Here is an 18,814-nt window from a genome sequence, read left to right as displayed (position 1 = left end):
ATGATGATTCGCAATACACAGTTATTATGTAACAGATTTATTATGTCGTAACTGTTCCTGCAAGCCCAACAACACGTCAGCGAGATAATAATGGTTACACTGATTACAAACTGACGCGCTGAAACGTTATCATTTCATTGCGTCAGATGATATCGAAGTGCAGGACCTCATTTCAGTATCCTGATTATCGATGTCTTCATGACAAAAATCACTGGGATTTCACAATTACACTGGCGTTATTACGCGATGTATGTCACAAACCGTGTTCCTATGGTGGCGATATCACTGCTATGGACACCAAGGAGGTTTTATTTAGTACCTCCTCCTTGGAAATACGGCCCAAAGAGGTAATATACACTCAGATATTACTCACCGTAAACTAAGTGTATGAGTACACAGTGGCGGATCTAGAGGGGGGCGCAACCGGCGCACGCCCCCCCCCCCCTTTAATTTTCGTAAAAAACAAAAGAAATAAAAAGAAAAACAATAAAATGAAACCCGGAAGTGGCACTAGAAATATTAGTCACGCCCCCCCCCCCCCCTTTACAGAATTCCTGGATCCGCCCCTGGTATAGGTGTATTACTACTAACCTTTGCCAAACCAGGGAGGTGTCCAAACCACAGTAAGAGTTCTGTGGTCCAAACACAGCAATTGGTCACATCCCAAAAGTAAGGCGGCATTGCTCCCTCTACGTTATCTGTTGCTACATCTTGTCACAGGATCTAGTACTTGACACAGTCCTGTAGTTGGTTTTCTTCGATGATCGCATGGTGGGTTTCAAGTTCCAAGTTTCCAGTTTATTCAAAGTTTCCACAATACAAAAATTACATAAGAACAATAATATGTAACAAGGAATACATTGTTGAATATATGCGATTAAAACAATTTGCAGAATTGAAAATAAATTGACAATGCATGTAGATGCATATAAATGTAAAGTGGAGGGGTCTTAGAAAAGCAAGCTTGTATAATAAGAACCCCTGGAAAGGCAAGTTAAGACATGCAATATAACAACTCACTACTATATACAAACATTAAAGCCATAGAATAATTCTACTGGAATTCCTCAATCCCTCACACACACACACACACACACACACACACACACACACACACACACACTACCTATGGAATTTTAAAGCAAAACATAATTGGCATTAGACTATGTTACTCAAATGGAAAGCGATGAGATGAAGTCATGTATGTAGAATTTAAAAGGAGCAGCATCAATGAGACTGAGAATATCGATGAAGCAAATACTTCCGAGCTAACACTTTAAATCTGGAAAAAGTGGTACTATCTTTAACATCTGAGGGTAACATGTTCCATTCTTTTATGCAAGACACATAAAAAGAATTTAGGGCAATACTGGTAAGAACAGTAGTGACGTTGGACTGATTTGTGGTGGTGCATGGTGGTGGTGGTGGTGGTGGTGGTGGTATTCGCGGTGGTGATGGGGTGGTTGAAGTCAGTGGCCGGGACGGGAGATTGGCAGGCAGTGATTGAGATGGTATAATCGATAATGATGATGGTGGTGGTCATGATAACGACGACGATGAAGTATTTCTTGGTATACTTTGTGGAAAGAAACAGAAAACGAAGATCGCGATTGAAGAAGCAGACTGGCACTTGAACACTGGAAGGTCCTAGTTACAACATTTAAATCGTATAAATGATAACTATTGTTTTTGTTTGTTTTATTTTGCAGACATAATACATGCTACTTGAATGCTACTATAGCTGCAGACATTAACAATCATAAACAATATCAATTAAGAAGCTTTTTTTCGGGGGGGGGGCAATATTATATATAAATTTGTGATAATTAGGTAGCCTATGACAAGCCTGCAGCCCCTCACTATATGGCTTTGCTGTATTATCAATAATAAATGAAAAATAAACCTTTGGCATGTGACATTTTAAGCCTATGATTAAAATTAATCATCCCGACGACCAAACACGCAAGTCAGGAAAAGCATCGACAACAAGATACTAAAACCAAGAAATGATATCAACATAAGTTGCCATTTCCACACCTCATTCACAATTAATATGCTACAAACTGCAATACGCAGGCCCTAAATGCACATTGCAAATCCTTTTATGCATGTTACGACGACCTGTAAATTTTATGAAGCCCTGTAAAGTTTATTGACCCAACTTTCCAGGAACTCTGCGCGTCACACGTCTAGACAGCTGATCCCGCGCAGTGTACGCTGCATGGGTGCATGCCCTTTTCCAAATTTCACCGCGCGCACAAAGGAATTTTCGCGCCGACATTTGCATCTCATTCACATACCACGTCTTCGTAGCAGCGGGTATAGGCCTACAGTAGTAATGCATGCACAAAGATATTATGTCACGAGCACTCACATTACCAAAAATGTCGATAGAAGACCGAGCATATTTGATTTGAAATGTGTTTATCTTTCTATCTAAGGGTTAATTCATTTCATAACTGGAGAAAATACTTGATTTTATAACATAAAATGGACACGACTCTAATCTGGCAGCGAAATAAATACACTCGCAATTAAAGAAGAGAGAGAGAGAGGAGAGAGACGGAGAGAGGGGGAACAAGAGAGGAGAGAGAGCAAGAGTGGGGGAGAGGGGGAAGTTCTGAACAGCAAAACTTTTCGATAAACAAACCCCCACATGCACCACATACACCATTTTCCATTTTACTTCTTTTCTGTTGTAATCTGTAACAATTTATGTCTGTAATCTTGTTGTGTTTTTGTATTTGTGATTTTTTTATATGTTTTATCTTGTAACACTGGATGTTTAATGTTGTTATTGTGATTGGAAATGGAAATGAACGAATTCAACTGAATTGACTTGAATTGAAAAGGGGGTGCTGTAGTAGTATTCTTATAATGTCAAATGCATTAATTCTTTTAAACAAGAATTTTTAATCGCACATTCATTCGGTAATGTTTCGAGTTAAAGATTGTTTCTTCCATCATTAGGCCCTATTGTCTCTCGTGACCATGATGATGAATGCTACTTTAACGGTGTCAAGATGATACAAAATACAAGAAAACAGACGCTGAATGAAGTTCCTGGCTAGATCTGGCTCTGGATCTGGATCTGGATGATGAATATGATTTAGGCCTATGATTAAAAAAAACCCCAACAACTCTTATTCGGCGATGAACAGAGATCACTTAGCAGTGTATTATGTGATGTGATTGTACAGCAAATTTATTACAACGGAGATGACGCTGGAGCGCATCTTTAGATCTGTACTTGGCAGCTCTTTACAATCCTTCACTGTTCTGTGCACGATGGTTCTGTGAAAAACAAAAAGAGTTGGCAAGTGCAATTGAAGAGCCGTGTACTACTAGTAGAATAGTTTTAGGATGGTAGCTTCGGGTTGCATGTATGTCTCTCAGCGCTTGAGTTGGGCTCAAACTTTTAGATCAATGTTACCGAAATGTTATTAAATCAGTACCCTAGTTGATAGACTTATATGAGTTTGTGTGGAGTTTATGAGATCCTTTATCACTGCAGAGGCAGAAGACCGCCATTTATAATCATTTACAATCCCGGGGCTCTATATTATTACTTTAAGAATTGTCTTGGAGCTATTAAAATCATTTTCTTCACTGTACGGTCCTAGATCGTTGGTTTTGATTGGTTTATTGTCCAAAAGTCCGAAATTAATTTCAGGTTTTGCGCCACCATTCGATGTGTTTTTGTTCCATCCATTTACTAGTACAGCTCCAAGCGCTGGCGCATTTCCGCAATCCGCTCACACACGGTATCATCAGCTAGCTAGCTAGCCATCAAGCAACGGCGCCGCACAACGGGACGCTACTTCTTGACGATGGATCACCTTCATGCGGAATATGGCTAGTATCATCTTGTTTTTGCCCGTTTTTGAAATGCTTACAAAATTGAAGAAGTGCCGTGGAATAAATCCATTACGCTGCTTGCCGATCATGGAATGAGCTAGGTGACATCATGACTATCAAAGGCAAAGGTGAGCAGCATTTCGAAATATCGAAATACCAACATGCTACTAAATCGAATTTCCCTGCTGTGCTGTCGACAACTGCACTACGCGTCTACGGCCTTGTGTGTATGGGGTTTATACTGCTCTGATCTGTAGTGCAGTGACACAGTGTACAGTACAGTGTGTAAACTGTAACTGTTAGCACACTGATTAACCGTTTATTTAGACTAATAAGATCTTTTGAGTTGATTTTTTTTTCCATTTGATGGAGTGAGAAAATATGCATACATGTTTGTATTCATTGATGGATAAGAGGCTGTTTTGAGTTTCATGAGTCCATATCTGTGACCAGCTGGAACGCAAAGCGTTCCACTAAAAAAGTAAACTGTGTATGATGGAGCGCACTGGGCTCACTGGGGTTAATGAGTCCACAGCCATGTTTCATTTTATGCATAGTTCTAGTAGGATCTACTAGTACGGGTAGTGCAGTAACCGTGAGTAGGCATCTGCATCTATTCTCTGGTTTGCATTTAATACATATAATGACTCTCTTCATTCACTGTGTGGTGTGTCAGCAATATCAGTTCGGGAAACCCACTCACAAGGGGGGCCCCTCCTTATAAGTAACCCGTCCCCCTTATAAGTAACCCCGTCCCCCTTATAAGTAACCCCCGGGGCACCCCTTATAAGGAGTCTCCACGCTTTTTTGCAATGCAACGCGAAAATGAAAGGACTGCGGAAATTCGCTTGATTATGTCCATAAAGCTTCACAAGTTTCCTAGTTACTCACAAAATTTGAGCAAAATCGGTTTGAGGCATCATATCTAAAATCATGGATTTAAATGCGATGTCAAACGACCCATGCGAATGCTGAAATGCGAGCGATTACTGGCGCGAGTGTCGCCAGGCGCGGCGGGGCGGCAATGCTTGAGTGCAGACGTGGCGACTGAGTACATGTACACAGTCGCCACGTCTGCACTCAAGCATTTGCCGCGCCGCCGCGCCTGGCGACACTCACGCCAGTAATCGCTCGCATTTCAGCATTCGCATGGGTCGTTTGACATCGCATTAAATCCATGATTTTAGATATGATGCCTCAAACCGATTTTGCTCAAATTTCGTGAGTAACTAGGAAACTTGTGAAGCTTTATGGACATAATCAAGCGAATTGCCGCAGTCCTTTCATTTTCGCGTTGCATTGCAAAAAAGCGTGGAGACTCCTTATAAGGGGTGCCCCGGGGGTTACTTATAAGGGGGACGGGGTTACTTATAAGGGGGACGGGTTACTTATAAGGAGGGGCCCCCCTTGTGAGTGGGTTTCCCGAACTGATATTGTAAGATGGTGTATCACAGACACAGTGCAGTGTCTTTCATGCCTAAAGATAGGGTGTCTGATCGCGCACTGCCAACCTTCGGACAAAACGCGCCCCTATCTTACAACACGCAAGCCCCACAGAACACAATGGAGTCGCGCGCCTACGCTGTTTTGACCCCGCGTTTTGTGCTAAAAAATCGCATTTATTGCAAAATCCCCGGTCCATGCCGCTATCGAATCCTAACAAATTTGGTATCATATGAAAGAGGAAGTTTTGCTCCATAATCTATCAAGGCGCTGGTACATGACTCCGACGAGAAATTGGTGTAAATGTCGTTAGAATCACACCTATCTGGATATCTCGGCGTCTGCTTCGCTACTTGTACCAGCGTGTGGCATGCGAGTAGTTTAGGATGTGCTGAATCCGATGGTGAGGTCGGTTTTTCGCTAGCTCCACGTCTTGGACCGGGGATATTGCCTAGAAGATACCCCTTGCAATAACTTTTTGATCTCAGCGAACGTGTTAGGCGTGGCTTCGTATGCAACAACCATAGTAACGTCCGAGCAAATACGCTCATACATATGTAAATCTACACGCATTCGCCGCCACATGGCGCGCATGCAGCTAGCTCGCGCGCTGTGTGTGTGTGTGTGTGTGTGTGTATCTCACGGACCTACACGTGTAGGTCAGCAGTGTGTCTACCGTCGCAAGGTAGCTACGTAGCTACATACAATGTAGTTCGCTAGATCGCTACGCTGTGTGTGTGTCTACACGAGTACGTGCGCGCGCGCACACCCGTGCCACTGAAAACAGACTGAGCTAGCTAGCTATTGCTAGCTGTCACGTCGCTTCGCTTGCGATAGTTCTACAGCACTGAGTTCTATGGGGTTTACGATTGCCCAGCATTCACAATACTAGTATGTGCATGTAACACGCTCGTAAACCACCTGGCGCATCAGTTTCAAGGTAGTCAAAGTACATGACATTGTACTATTACTGGATTGATAATGATCATAACAGGCCTACAATGTATGAGTTAGCAATCCAAACGAATGACCATGTAGAGTCATATTTATTTTTTTAAATACTTCAATAGAAAAGTGCACTAACGATGCACGAGTTACAGTCTTTCTCGCGATCTTATGCAGCACAACAGATAGGCCTAGGCTACACAACGCACCATATCAGGCAAGTTAATTGTGAAGCGGTACCGCGGTGGAAGGTAGGTACAAATACCGATTTTTACGACTGAACTTCCCATCGACAAAAAGGGCAAGCAACGATTTTGGAAGCTATACTCTTCAGCCACGAATGGTGGTAAAGTGGCATTCATAGCTAAATAGCCATATAACATTTTCACATGAACTGCCATAGATCTCGACATTGATGTGTTATGTAGTCGTCGCATTCAGTAGCCAGCTAGCTGTGTGTACGTGTGTACACACGTACGTAGTGTATATGTAGCGCATATAGCGTGTGTGTACAGTGTGTAGGTAGTACAATAATACACTCAAATGCACGCTCGCTAGCTCGTCCGCCGATGTTGGCTGGGCCGGAATGCATGCGCTACGTATTCATTCACAACGCTGAGCGCTGTATACGTACGCACAACATGTATTATGACGACACGAGGGGGAGTGGCTTCTGCGCTGGTTACGCGTTTTAGCAATCCGCTGTACGCTCATTAACCGGTCGCTGGCGATCTGCACGCGAATGCTACTCACCGGCCTTGTTTGCAAACATGATTTGGACACATTTTCGTGCGTGCTCGTCAAAAAAAAAGTTGTAATATTGCAGTGATTTGAAAGTTGAATTTCTCGAGATAGAATAATTATTTTGCCATGAAATTTGAAATATATGCTAATGACATATTTTTCTTTCATATGAAATAGTTTATAATCCACCTTTTATAGAATTTCAAAAGTTGCAAAAATGCTTCAGACACCCTACTAAAGATACGGCAGTGACACAATATGTTGGCAATGGTATCTGGAGCAAAGTATTCCTCTTTGAAATTTTCCATACTGGTAATATAACGTCTATGCATTGCAATGGTATGCAAAACGCTCCCATGCCATGCCCGACATTACAGTGGAAATTGTGAAAATGCATGAAATCTTTTCTCTGTCACATACATCTGTAGGGAATATCCCGAACCTCGTAAAGGTCACATTTCTTAAAAGTCAAAAAGAAAACATAATATCGTAGTTCTCATATGCCTGTTGCACAGCGTCTGGTCGAGCTAACGTTATAGGGGTCTAAAGTTAGACACCCAGATCTAATCATTGATAGGTCTAGTACCTAGGACTAACCCTGTTACGTAAAAGTACCAGGTACTAGATCTACTACTAGACCTCTAGACCACACAACAGAGTATACATCTTAGAGTTAACGTTAGACCTAATGTTAGATCTTCACATCACAGGTTAGTGACAGTTAGTGTTTCTGACTAGGGAACCATTCTAGTGACCATCTCTTTTTAGTGACAGTGCCAATTTCACTTCATCATGAGTTACGGCAAAGATCGTACGATCTTTGGTTACGGCTGCCTACCTCAGTAACTTACTGTTGAGTCTACTCACAAGATCAGACAAACGGGCTTGATGGAAACTGAGGGAATTGCTAGCATGTAAATTCAGCCTGATTCTGGTGTTCTGATGATGATGTTCTGTACGGTCCAATGTCGACGATGTGTGAAGGCGGAATGGCTGTCGAAAGTCAGCTGGCTTGTTCTTCACTCAACCTTACATTCGGGTTTACAAGCCGGTGTTCGGGCAAAGTGGTGCAACGCAGATAACAGGCATCTTTAACGTAAATCAAGAGTCGATTGAGCCGTGATCGCCAAACGCTAAGCTCCTTGCGGGAGGGGCCCCGCTGCTACGATGCTGTCTAATGTTAGTAGCTAGTTCGGTACATGTACATAGTCATGTTGCGCTAGATCTATCCGGGCATTGGAAAGACACACGTACGTGTATGTGTGTCCACCGAGGCGATACCAATAGATGGTACCGGTATTCAATATACTGTGTGCAGACGGAGGCAAACAAAGAAAACATGCACACACAAAAGGTCGATGCGCGGAAACTATTTTCATCTTTGGTAACTAATGCAGTGCGCACTAGTGCGTGCTGCTTTATTAAAATTAATATTTAATGATTTTGGGCATTTTTTGGGGTGAGATGTAATGTTCTCTAGGGTCCTTAAGACATGCTCTCACACCTCTCAAAAATAAATTTCAGGGTGCAGATACACTTAAAGCTAGTATATTGTAGAGGTACAACCTGTAGTACAGGTACTTTAATTCAGACCTTCCCTCAGAAAACTATTAAAACTGAAAACTTCTTTATGATGGAGAGGGAACAATATTATAGATTTGAGAGTGAAATTTTTCGTACCCAAAAGGGAAACGTATTCCGGAGTGAGATCCATGAGTTTAATAGTTTTTTCTTATTTCAAAATACATTAGAGGTGTAGGCCCTAGAAACTACATGTAGCATTAAGATTTCATACATTATAGGCCTACATGATGTTGGGAGGAAATACCCTTCAACCATGCAAAATCTGCTAAGTTTGCAGAAGGATATAGTAGGCCAAACCTTTAACATGTACAATATGCATATAAGATGAAAAAAGAATGATGAAAATGTGAAATATCAGTCAAAAAAGGTATTAAGGCAATGGTATTGCAATCTCAGAGCTTGTCTGATCATAATTGCTATGTAATGTCTTAATTTTCAAAATGGGCTATACAGTATCCATATTTACATCTTCTGCGGGAGAGTGCATTGCATGCAGCTTGTTGGAAAATACTGCAGGGTGGTCCACAATTTGAAATTTGAGCATGTTGCAAGCCCTGAATGTGACAATATTGCAAAAATCTATGCGCAAAGTGCACATCACAATCATGTAGCACGCAATATTTTGCAACTTCATGTTGCGAATACATTTTTGAACACATTTTATTCTGAGCATGTTGCCAATTCTTAAGGATATTGCATAGCATGTTGAGCGATATGCTCAAACTCCTGATCTATGACAACCCTTTCTGTAATGTTTGGCCACAATCGATCATCACATTGTTCTACCTCTGCACTAGATAGTGCAATGATGATGGGGAGGGTGGGTAATAAAAGTCATACAATTTAGATTACGTTACACTTTAGATTTCAAAATACTCAATAAACAGCTCACTATCCTGGCAAATTGCAACAGGTCAATTCCACGGAAAGGTTGCATTTTATGAAAATCAAACTATTGAGTATAGATGATTAATGAAGCTTAATTAGATGATCTGGTATTGTTTACTCAAAGCAGCCGTTCACAACAGATATTTTGATACCTCATTTGTGAACATCAGTGAACGTGGAGTGGAGTTATGTCCGAAAAACCTTCATTTTTCATGAAAATTGCCAATTTTTGCAGAATTTATGTATCATTTCTGATACACTATTATGACCATAATACAGCTTGTGTAATTCTCAGATGGCTTATTTTCTGAATGTTCTTTGGTCATAGATTGGTTTTATGATGTTCTAAAACTTGTTTTGGCATCAGTAAACATCATTCTCTCAATTTCAAAATGTGGTAGTTGATAGCGTCCCATAAGTCACGTTTTTGTGTCCCATCAGTCACGCTGGTTTTCCCTATCCTGCTACTGTACCAATGAGTAGATATTCATACCACTTGGCTCAGGGTAAGCACCAACCCTTTGCTGCATTCAGGAAAGAAAATATCTTTCCAGAGACTCTGTGTGTAAGAATATTTCAGAACTTACTTTCCCATGTGAAAAACGGTGGTCCTCAGATGTCCCATAAGTCACAACAGCAATTTTTCGTTGCTGTACGTAATGCAATGATACTTTTCAAACTAAGTATGGTGTTTTCATAAACTGTGATATGATGGATCTAACCATGAACTGAGAAAAATGCATTTGATGCAACTATTTTCTCAAAATACTGGTTTGAAATTGCCGAAAATTGTCACTTTGTCCCATAAGTCACAATGGAATTGACCAACAGCCAGACAGGTTTCTTGGTAGACCATTTCAGTTTGTCACGTAAGCAAACTCCAACTATGACCATAGTATTTTAGATGAATTCTGAGCCTTTGTGTAAACTGCATAGTACAAGCATGTTTTGCTTTTTAAAGTGCATCAAGTGAGGGCTTGAAGTATGCAAGCGTTCTCATAAGTACTTTTGTTCAAGGCAACTGAAGCTCAGATAGGAATTAATGTAGATTGAGTGAAACCGGCAATATGAGTAGAACATATCAAGTGGAAGTTAAAGAGGAAAATTGGATAGTCCAACCAATTAAAAAGCCATGATTGAAAAATTATGGATTTTTGAAATTTTGGTGCCACCATTGCTGGACAAGAAGATTGCAGTTCATGGTATCATTGTGGACAACAAAAGAAAATATAAGGCGAATTGTACAAAATTTCATTTTTCATAGCAAGCTCCCATTCAATTGACTTCTTACTGACATGTGTTAGTGGATAAATTATCCCCCCCCCCCCCTCCTGCTTTCTGAAAGAGGCAAGTCAAGTGAGCCCTATTTCATTTGAAATGCAGGAAAAGTGAATATGTGTAAAAAAAGTGGAAATGTGAAGTGATGATTTTCTTTCTACTTTCTCTAGGTACCGGTACCATTGTCCATAATAACATCATGAAGTGCACTCAATATAATTGTAGTACAGTAGTTTACACCTAATATCCAGTTATAATATTGCTGCTTTCAGTCAATTCACATTATTTTATACTTGGACTTCTGTTTCCTTTGAAGGGATGGTACAGTTTCAGTTGAGATGGGGCTCTGTGACCAGTTGTCAACATTTTTTTATGATGAATTTTGGAGATAATGAGAAGAGTGATATATAGTTAATTTCATGAAAATTGATTTTGAAATGACTGAAATACATTGTATCAGAAACAAAGTGATCCTACATGTAATAAAAGGTGTGAACCACCTTTATGAGGGTTGCTGGATATCTCAGCCTTTTCTTCACAGATTTTCATCAAATTCATCAAAGTTTCATCAATTTTTATCGAATTTGAATTCTGCAATATATAAGTGAATTCTAAGTATCTCACGAAAAGTTAAAAGCTGAATCTTCACCTCAACCAATACTATACTATCCCTTTAAAGTTGTATGTCACAGTACAATATTTTGGGTTGTGTAGTTTGCTAAAAATGTATGTGATACCAATGTGATTTTGTTTTTCTCGCACACTTTTCGGTGAGAAAAGCTCTTCTTTTTCTGACATGTCTTCCTGAAGTACGTATATGTATGTAAAGTTGTCTGGCTGCACAGTACTGGCACGCTACCATGATAAAGAACACAAATTTCTTTGTATCACAATGTATTACATGTACACTGTATACATTTTTTATATATAAATATATCTTTTTAAAATCAGCTTGCTGTAATTTAGCATTCCATTTAAACATACCTGTACAGATGCACAGATGCTCCCAGTGAGCATTCGATCAGGGGAGAATGTGACCTGGATTAAATGCCAGGCACACACACACAAACACACACACACACACACACACACACACACACATACACACACACATACACATATATTACACGATGTTCACAAAAAAACCCCAAATTACTGTCTAATCTCTATTTCATTTTAGATTTCAAGAAGGCAGTGTCTTTTATCAAAGAGTTTCTGCTGAAGCTACCTGAAGACCCAGAATGTGCAGAGCTGCGCGACAGCCTCAATCTGGCTCTCCTGCACATGAAGAAGTACTTCAAGACTGTCTGGCTACAGGAAAAGGAGCGGAGCAGTAGCCAGCATGGAGCCGGAGGGGGTGGGGGAGGTGGCGACAAGTTGGCCCAGTCGCTGCCTAGGGGTTGCGGTCCGTCCTCCCTCTACCAGGACGATCCGGACCGTTTCCACTGGAAGTGGGTGAACTCAGACCCTGCCAAGGTGCTGCGGGGAAGCCTACCGCTGGATGGGAAAGAACTCCCAGTGATGCCCCTCATTCTACAGGCTATCAAGGAAGGTGACAAGGAGCTGGTGGAACAGCTGATTGAGAAAGGTAGGAGAATCAGACACATGCACATTGTGCATGACATACATGATGTAGTAAAATAGACTTTATTACCAATACCTACACAAATGAGCATAGTTTCTTTCTTGACAAGAAGTACTACTAATACTACATTTACACCATATGTGGGGGTTTTGTTTTAGATTTAGTATCTATTGGTAAAAAATAAATGGCATTTACAGCAAAGAATAAAAAACTCAAGTGAATTACAGAATCACATAATAAGGGGGGGGGGAAGATGCAGCATAACAAAATGAATAAATAAAACATCACATATCACGTTTACACCATGTTTCCAGTGGCCACTGCAGTCCTGTTTCAAGCCACTGTGGTGAAAACGGGTGAGCAAACGTGACAGGCAATGATTGCTATGAATGCCGTGTCAGATTTCCAAACTGTCAAATAAATTGCCATATCAGTCATAGTGCTCATGAGAAACCTGAAAGGCCCTGCTAAAAAGGGTAAACCCAGCAAAACATAATACAATGTAGCTCTGTAATAGGCCATAGCAAAACTTGGAGGCTGTCCGTACTCGGACGCAAAGAGAATTATGTGCATTCTAGCCTGACCAGATGCCTTGAGAATGGTACATCTGATAGCTAAATGTTCACTGGAGCAAGGACTGGACAAATATGAATACATTATAGAGGGATAGAGGGGGGAAAAAAAGGAGAATCTCATTACTTACAGTATTTGACAGCTGATGGTGTGTTCAATATTCTCAACTTTAGTTAAATTAATAATTCCTCATAACCAGTCTTAGTACATGTGTACATGTGTAATAATGGTATGATTTGTAAGATTCTGGCCAATGTATACTACAAAGTACATATGATATTTGTATGTATATCACTTTAAGAACATTTCTCTCAGTTCTAACTGACACAATGTGAACATTGTTAATTCATTGCAATCTTTCCAAAGTGTGATTGTCACCACTTTCAGTGTACAGTTGCATGGTAGAGTGTACTATGTACACCTTGAGATTTGCAGGATCCGGGAGTGTTAAGTGTACTCATTGTACACTACAAACACTGAAGGTGGGTTTTTCTCACCTGCGCAGTAGTCGAGTAATCCTGGTACTAAGCACATGTTTTGAAAGCAATATTGAGTGCTGCCAGCCATCGCGAGCTGAGTGAAGGGATGTGTTTGGCCTTATATTTGCTGTAACAGTGTACTTATGCAAATGAGGGCATGCTTGATCACAGTAGGAAGACCCAAAAGGGTATTGATCGATTTCAATGCGAGCTATTATGAGACATGGCTTAAATGGTTGTTTCTTTGCCACTTCGGAGGGTTCTGCCTTTGTTGGCAGTGGGTAACCTGCCATGAATAGAGGGCAAAGCACAGTGTGTTCTATGCCCAGGTATCTTTGATTGAATTACTTTAATACTCTAACCGCACTTTTGTCAAGTTTGAAATAATGTACAACTCTTGCCACAACTCACATCAATCTCCAACTTTGTCATGCTTGCTATTTTTCTTAGCAGATTTGTCTTACTATCTAAAGATATATGCAATGTATCATTAGCATGTCTTTCGGAATGCACAAAGGAACTCAGATCTATTCCAATGATCAGTGTTTAAAATAGTTCGTTTTGGAAACAAGTCAAACTGTCAAAATGTTTAAATACATCTAACATAATAATGTCCAGAGGATATCCTAAATGTGTGCACATATTAACATCAAAAAGTACCTGCCCTGAAAGATTTCAGAGAGAAATCAAAGACATATTGTGCTCCATGAGTTTTGCAAAGCAAAGTAGCCTCCTTAAAGGACAAGTTCACCTTCATAAACATAAGGATTGAGAAAATGCAGCAATATTAGTAGAACACATCAGTGAAAGTTTGAGGAAAATTGGACAATCGATGCAAAAGTTATGAATTTTAAAATTTTTTGTGTTGGAACTGCTGGACGAGGAGACTACTACAGCTTGTGATGTCATATGAGTACAACAGTAGAAAGAAAATGTAAAGAAAATTCAACATATTTTCATTTTTTTCGCATAATAAAAGAGCATTTGACTTGCCTCTTTCTAAAGGTAGGGGGAATAATATTACCCATGACATATGTCGGTAACAAGTCAAGGGAATGTGTACTTTTTTCAAAAGATGAAATTTTGTGAAATTCTCTTTTTATTTTCCTTATATTGTTGTACGTATGTGACATCGTGCACTGCAGTAGTCTTCTCATCCAGCGGTTACTGCACAAAAACTTCAAAAATTCATAACTTTTGAACGGATTGACCGATTTTCCTCAAACTTTCAATGATGTGTTCTACTAATATTGCTACATTTTCTCAATCCTTATGTTTATGAAGGTGAACTTGTCCTTTAAAGACAAAATGTTGTACTCATGTTTTGTTCATAAAACATCACTGCCATTGTTTCTGGTGCCTAATGCCAGTGTTGAAAGTTACATTTTTCCTTCATTTTGTTAAATGTATGTAATTCATGCATAAGATTCCAACTTAAATTGTGAGCTCACTTTGATTTTGGGAAGAGCGGGAAAAATCAGCTGTTAAAATGTTCTACTGTATGAAATGGCTTTGATAGAGGACTAAATGTCGCCTGATACATTGTAAGTAAAATGATAGATGATATTGACGTATTTCAGTGGATTTTTGTAGCATACATGTAGCGAGAGGTTAATCATGTTGAATCTGGTGTGATTGAACAAGTGACAGTCAAATACCAGTTGAAAATATTCTAGAAAGCAAAGCAAATTCTGCCATCTCTATATCTCTGTGTGGTACTACCCATTATCCCCTTTCTCACACCCTTGCCAACTGAGTACCAATCAAGGTCCTTCACAGATCTGTGTCAGTGGTCAATTCCACCGAAAGGTTGCATTTTATGAAAATCAAACTATTGAGTATAGATGAGTAATGAAGCTTAGTTAGATGATCTGGTATTGTTTACTCAAAGCAGCCTTTCACAACGGATATTTTGATACCTCATTTGTGAACATCGGTGAACGTGGAGTGGAGTTATGTCTGAAAAACCTTCATTTTTCATGAAAATTGCCAATTTTTGCAGAATTTATGTATCATTTCTGATACACTATTATGACCATAATACAGCTTGTGTAATTCTCAGATGGCTTATTTTCTGAATGTTCTTTGGTCATAGATTGGTTTTATTATGTTCTAGAACTTGTTCTGGCATGAAAAAATATTATTCTGTCAATCTCAAAATGTGGTAGTTGATAGCGTCCCATAAGTCACGTTTTTGTGTCCCATCAGTCACACTGGTTTTCCCTATCCTGCTACTGTACCAATGAGTAGATATTCATACCACTTGGCTCAGGGTAAGCACCAACCCTTTGCTACATTCAGGAAAGAAAATATCTTTCCAGAGACTCTGTGTGTAAGAATATTTCAGAACTTACTTTCCCATGTGAAAAACTGTGGTCCTCAGATGTCCCATAAGTCACGACAGCAATTTTTCGTTGCTGTACGTAATGCAATGATACTTTTCAAACTAAGTATGGTGTTTTCATAAACTGTGATATGATGGATCTAACCATGAACTGAGAAAAATGCATTTGATGCAACTATTTTCTCAAAATACTGGTTTGAAATTGCTGAAAATTGTCACTTTGTCCCATAAGTCACAATGGAATTGACCCAGTAGGATATTAAAAGAAAATAGAGGACTAGCTGCTACAGGGAGGATGGATGCTGGTAGACATGGGGGTGCTTCATAAAGCTGTTCGTAAAGTTACGAACAACTTACGAGCGACTGGTGATCAATTCTTGTGCTGAATTATGGAAATTCTGATTTTAAAGTATAGCACATCAGAACTGATCACCAGTCGCTCGAAAGTTGTTTGTAACTTTACGAACAGCTTTTAATATGAAACAGGGCCTTGGTTCCTCAAGGAGAAGGAGAACCCTCAAGGAGGGTATAGACTTCCTCTTGTCATGGGACGGGGTGCAAAGGCCACCCCTGTGGGATCCCCTCCTCTGAGACAGGTGGTAGCCTAGTGCTGCTGGAGAAGCCAGAGAAGACTAGGACCGAGGCTAAAAGGAGGAGAACAAAGGGGGGATTTGGATTCAGGTCTGAATGGGGAAGGGATTCCACAGGTACGGTGTCTTTGTACTGACCCCGCACAGATGATTACTGTCGGACACCAAATCCTATTCAAATTGTGGAAGGCAGTCAGGAAGCTGCTCTGAAACGTCTTTGTATAGAGAGCTTCCATGTTAAGATTCTCTTAACTCAAGATTACATGCACAGAAGTATAAGTGGACATGGTAAAGAACCTTGGTACCATATTGTGCATTGTTGTAAAATGTGCATCAACTACATTTGTACCATTACTCATTGTGTGCTAGTGCTTTGAGCTCTGAAATGAAGGGAAAAGCCTCTAGTGTAATGTAAACATTACCACTAAAGTTATCCGTATCTCTCAGTTAGTCAGAAATATTCAGACTGTCAAAGTTATAAACCAGCAAACTGCTAGGAAAAGGGGGGAAAAAGTCAGAAGGTAACAGTATCCTCTATCACCAGTGTCTGACTTTGACTTTACCACAATAGATGTGTTGAAGTATGTGAAACATGTATGTATCCTGTATCTGATACATTAATGTATACACAGTGAAACAAATTCCTGCAGTGTTGAAGGTATTAAACTTAATGGCCATATGGATTGAAATTTCTCCATGCAATGGATGTGAAACACTTCTCTAGGGTACATTGCCTTTCTAATTCAGACATCTTTATCTTCTTCTTCTTTTTTTTTGACCGAACATAAAGTAATATCCCATGCAAAGACAATCATAAGATCGTCGGCTGAGAATGATAAGGGCGTTAAGTTGCCACTAAATAGTGTTCATGACCACTTAACGCCCTTCTCATTCTCAACAGAAGAGATGTATTTGATGCTATGGCAACCTGAGGCGATAACGGAATATGCAAAAATCAGTATTCATATCAAGAAGAAAGACGAGGAAGTTGAAGAAGGAGAAGAAGAACCAGAATTCAAAACCATGATGTTGTATAAAGTACATGTACAAGTATGATGAAGAAAATACAAAATTGACATTGATACGAAAGAAGAAAATAGGAAAGATGATGAAGAAGGAAAAGTTATTGTAGAACATCTACCCCTTGAAATAAAGGGATGGTATATAAAGCTTTGGTTGAGATGGGGCTTTGGGTTTCCATTTTTTGTGAGATACATGTAATGACCAACCTCTTATGAAATACTAATGAGCATATAATTGATTCTAAGAGAAACTTAAATTTTATTTGATGAAAATTGGTTGTGAAATGGCTGAAATATCCCAAAACAAAGAGGTCCTAATAATTGAAAGGTGGATTAGGATTACTTTTAATTCATTTCAGATATCTAGGGCATTTCAAAACCAATTTTCATGAAGTGAACTTTTGATTCCTCTTAGAATCGTATGGTCTTTGATATTTCATGAGTGGTTTCTAATTATCTCACAAGAAAGTTAAAATCTGAGTTCACCACCTCAACCGAAACTATACCAGCCCATTAAAGTGCAAAGAAAGATACAAAGAAAGAGAAGACCATAATAACTTAGATGAAAGTAAGGAGTACAGAAAAACAGCTCAGCGAGGGGGATGCATGATACACTCTGTGACCTGCTTTACCACTGGCCAGTAATCTGCACAATACAGCAGGCTACTATGTGCATGTGTGTGAAATTTGAATCAAGTGAGCCATGGTGCACTTTGCTAACTGCTGCAGGGTGTTATTGATTTTCTGTTTTCTCTTGTTCTCTCTTCTGTTCTCTCTCTCTCCCTTTCTCTCTGTGTCTTTCTCTCCCTGTCTCTATCTATCTATCTATCCATTTTAGATCTATCCATGTCCAGCTCCCTTTCACAGTTCATTTCTCACATCTATTAAGCTAACTCTCCTGATATAGTTATTTTTGAAGGAAAATAATAATGCCAGATTCATAGCAAGCTTTGTCTGTTTGATGATGGGTTGTAAAGTTGACATCGATTGCTTGCATTGATTGAGGCCTTGTCTCATATTGCCATCAACACATGAAGAAAGCAAAAGACTATACATAAAAAAAATAGACCATGGCTTAAAACAGTGTAGGAGAATCATGCATTGCATCGTACCAAACAAAACTAATAGCGAGAGAACTGAACATGAAGTGGTTCCAAGCCAAAGTTTATACTTATAAATGCTTGGAAATTGTACATGTGATGCAGCATTCCGCTCTTTTCGTACCCTTCCCATTTTATTTCTGATGGATCAAAATGATTGCAGTTATGGGTCAAATTCAGAAAGGGGAAATGAAACAATTAGCTAGAGTTAGCTATAGAGTGTGTAAATGAATGTTGCAGTTTTATTACCCATATATGTTTGGACATTTTGGTCAAAAAGTGCCATTGATGGCGTCAATGAAATGGTAAATTGATAATCACGATTATGGATGAGAAAGTAGGTAGTGCACCTGATGACACCATTGACAAATTGAATCGTCG

At 39.7% G+C, this 18,814-nt stretch overlaps 1 protein-coding gene across 1 annotated transcript in view; it reads left to right on the top strand.

Annotated features, from left to right (window-relative positions):
• Window positions 1-3,829: 3,829 nt before the first annotated feature.
• Window positions 3,830-18,814, top strand: part of LOC139728203 (uncharacterized) — a 50,096-nt gene continuing 35,111 nt past the window's right edge. Inside the window, exons 1-2 of the mRNA XM_071639164.1 lie at window positions 3,830-3,986; window positions 11,921-12,328. Of these exons, the coding sequence (XP_071495265.1) occupies window positions 3,968-3,986; window positions 11,921-12,328 (427 nt within the window). The 5' untranslated portion in view covers window positions 3,830-3,967. The remainder of the gene's footprint in view (window positions 3,987-11,920; window positions 12,329-18,814) is intronic.

Source organism: Diadema antillarum, unplaced genomic scaffold (genome assembly GCF_040938485.1).
Source record: "Diadema antillarum isolate AM-2024a unplaced genomic scaffold, OU_Dant_1.0 seq00000169_RagTag, whole genome shotgun sequence".
Classification (NCBI taxonomy): Eukaryota; Metazoa; Echinodermata; class Echinoidea; order Diadematoida; family Diadematidae; genus Diadema; species Diadema antillarum.
The sequence above is the reverse complement of the archived record's forward strand: the minus strand, read 5'-3'. Positions and strand labels throughout refer to the sequence as shown.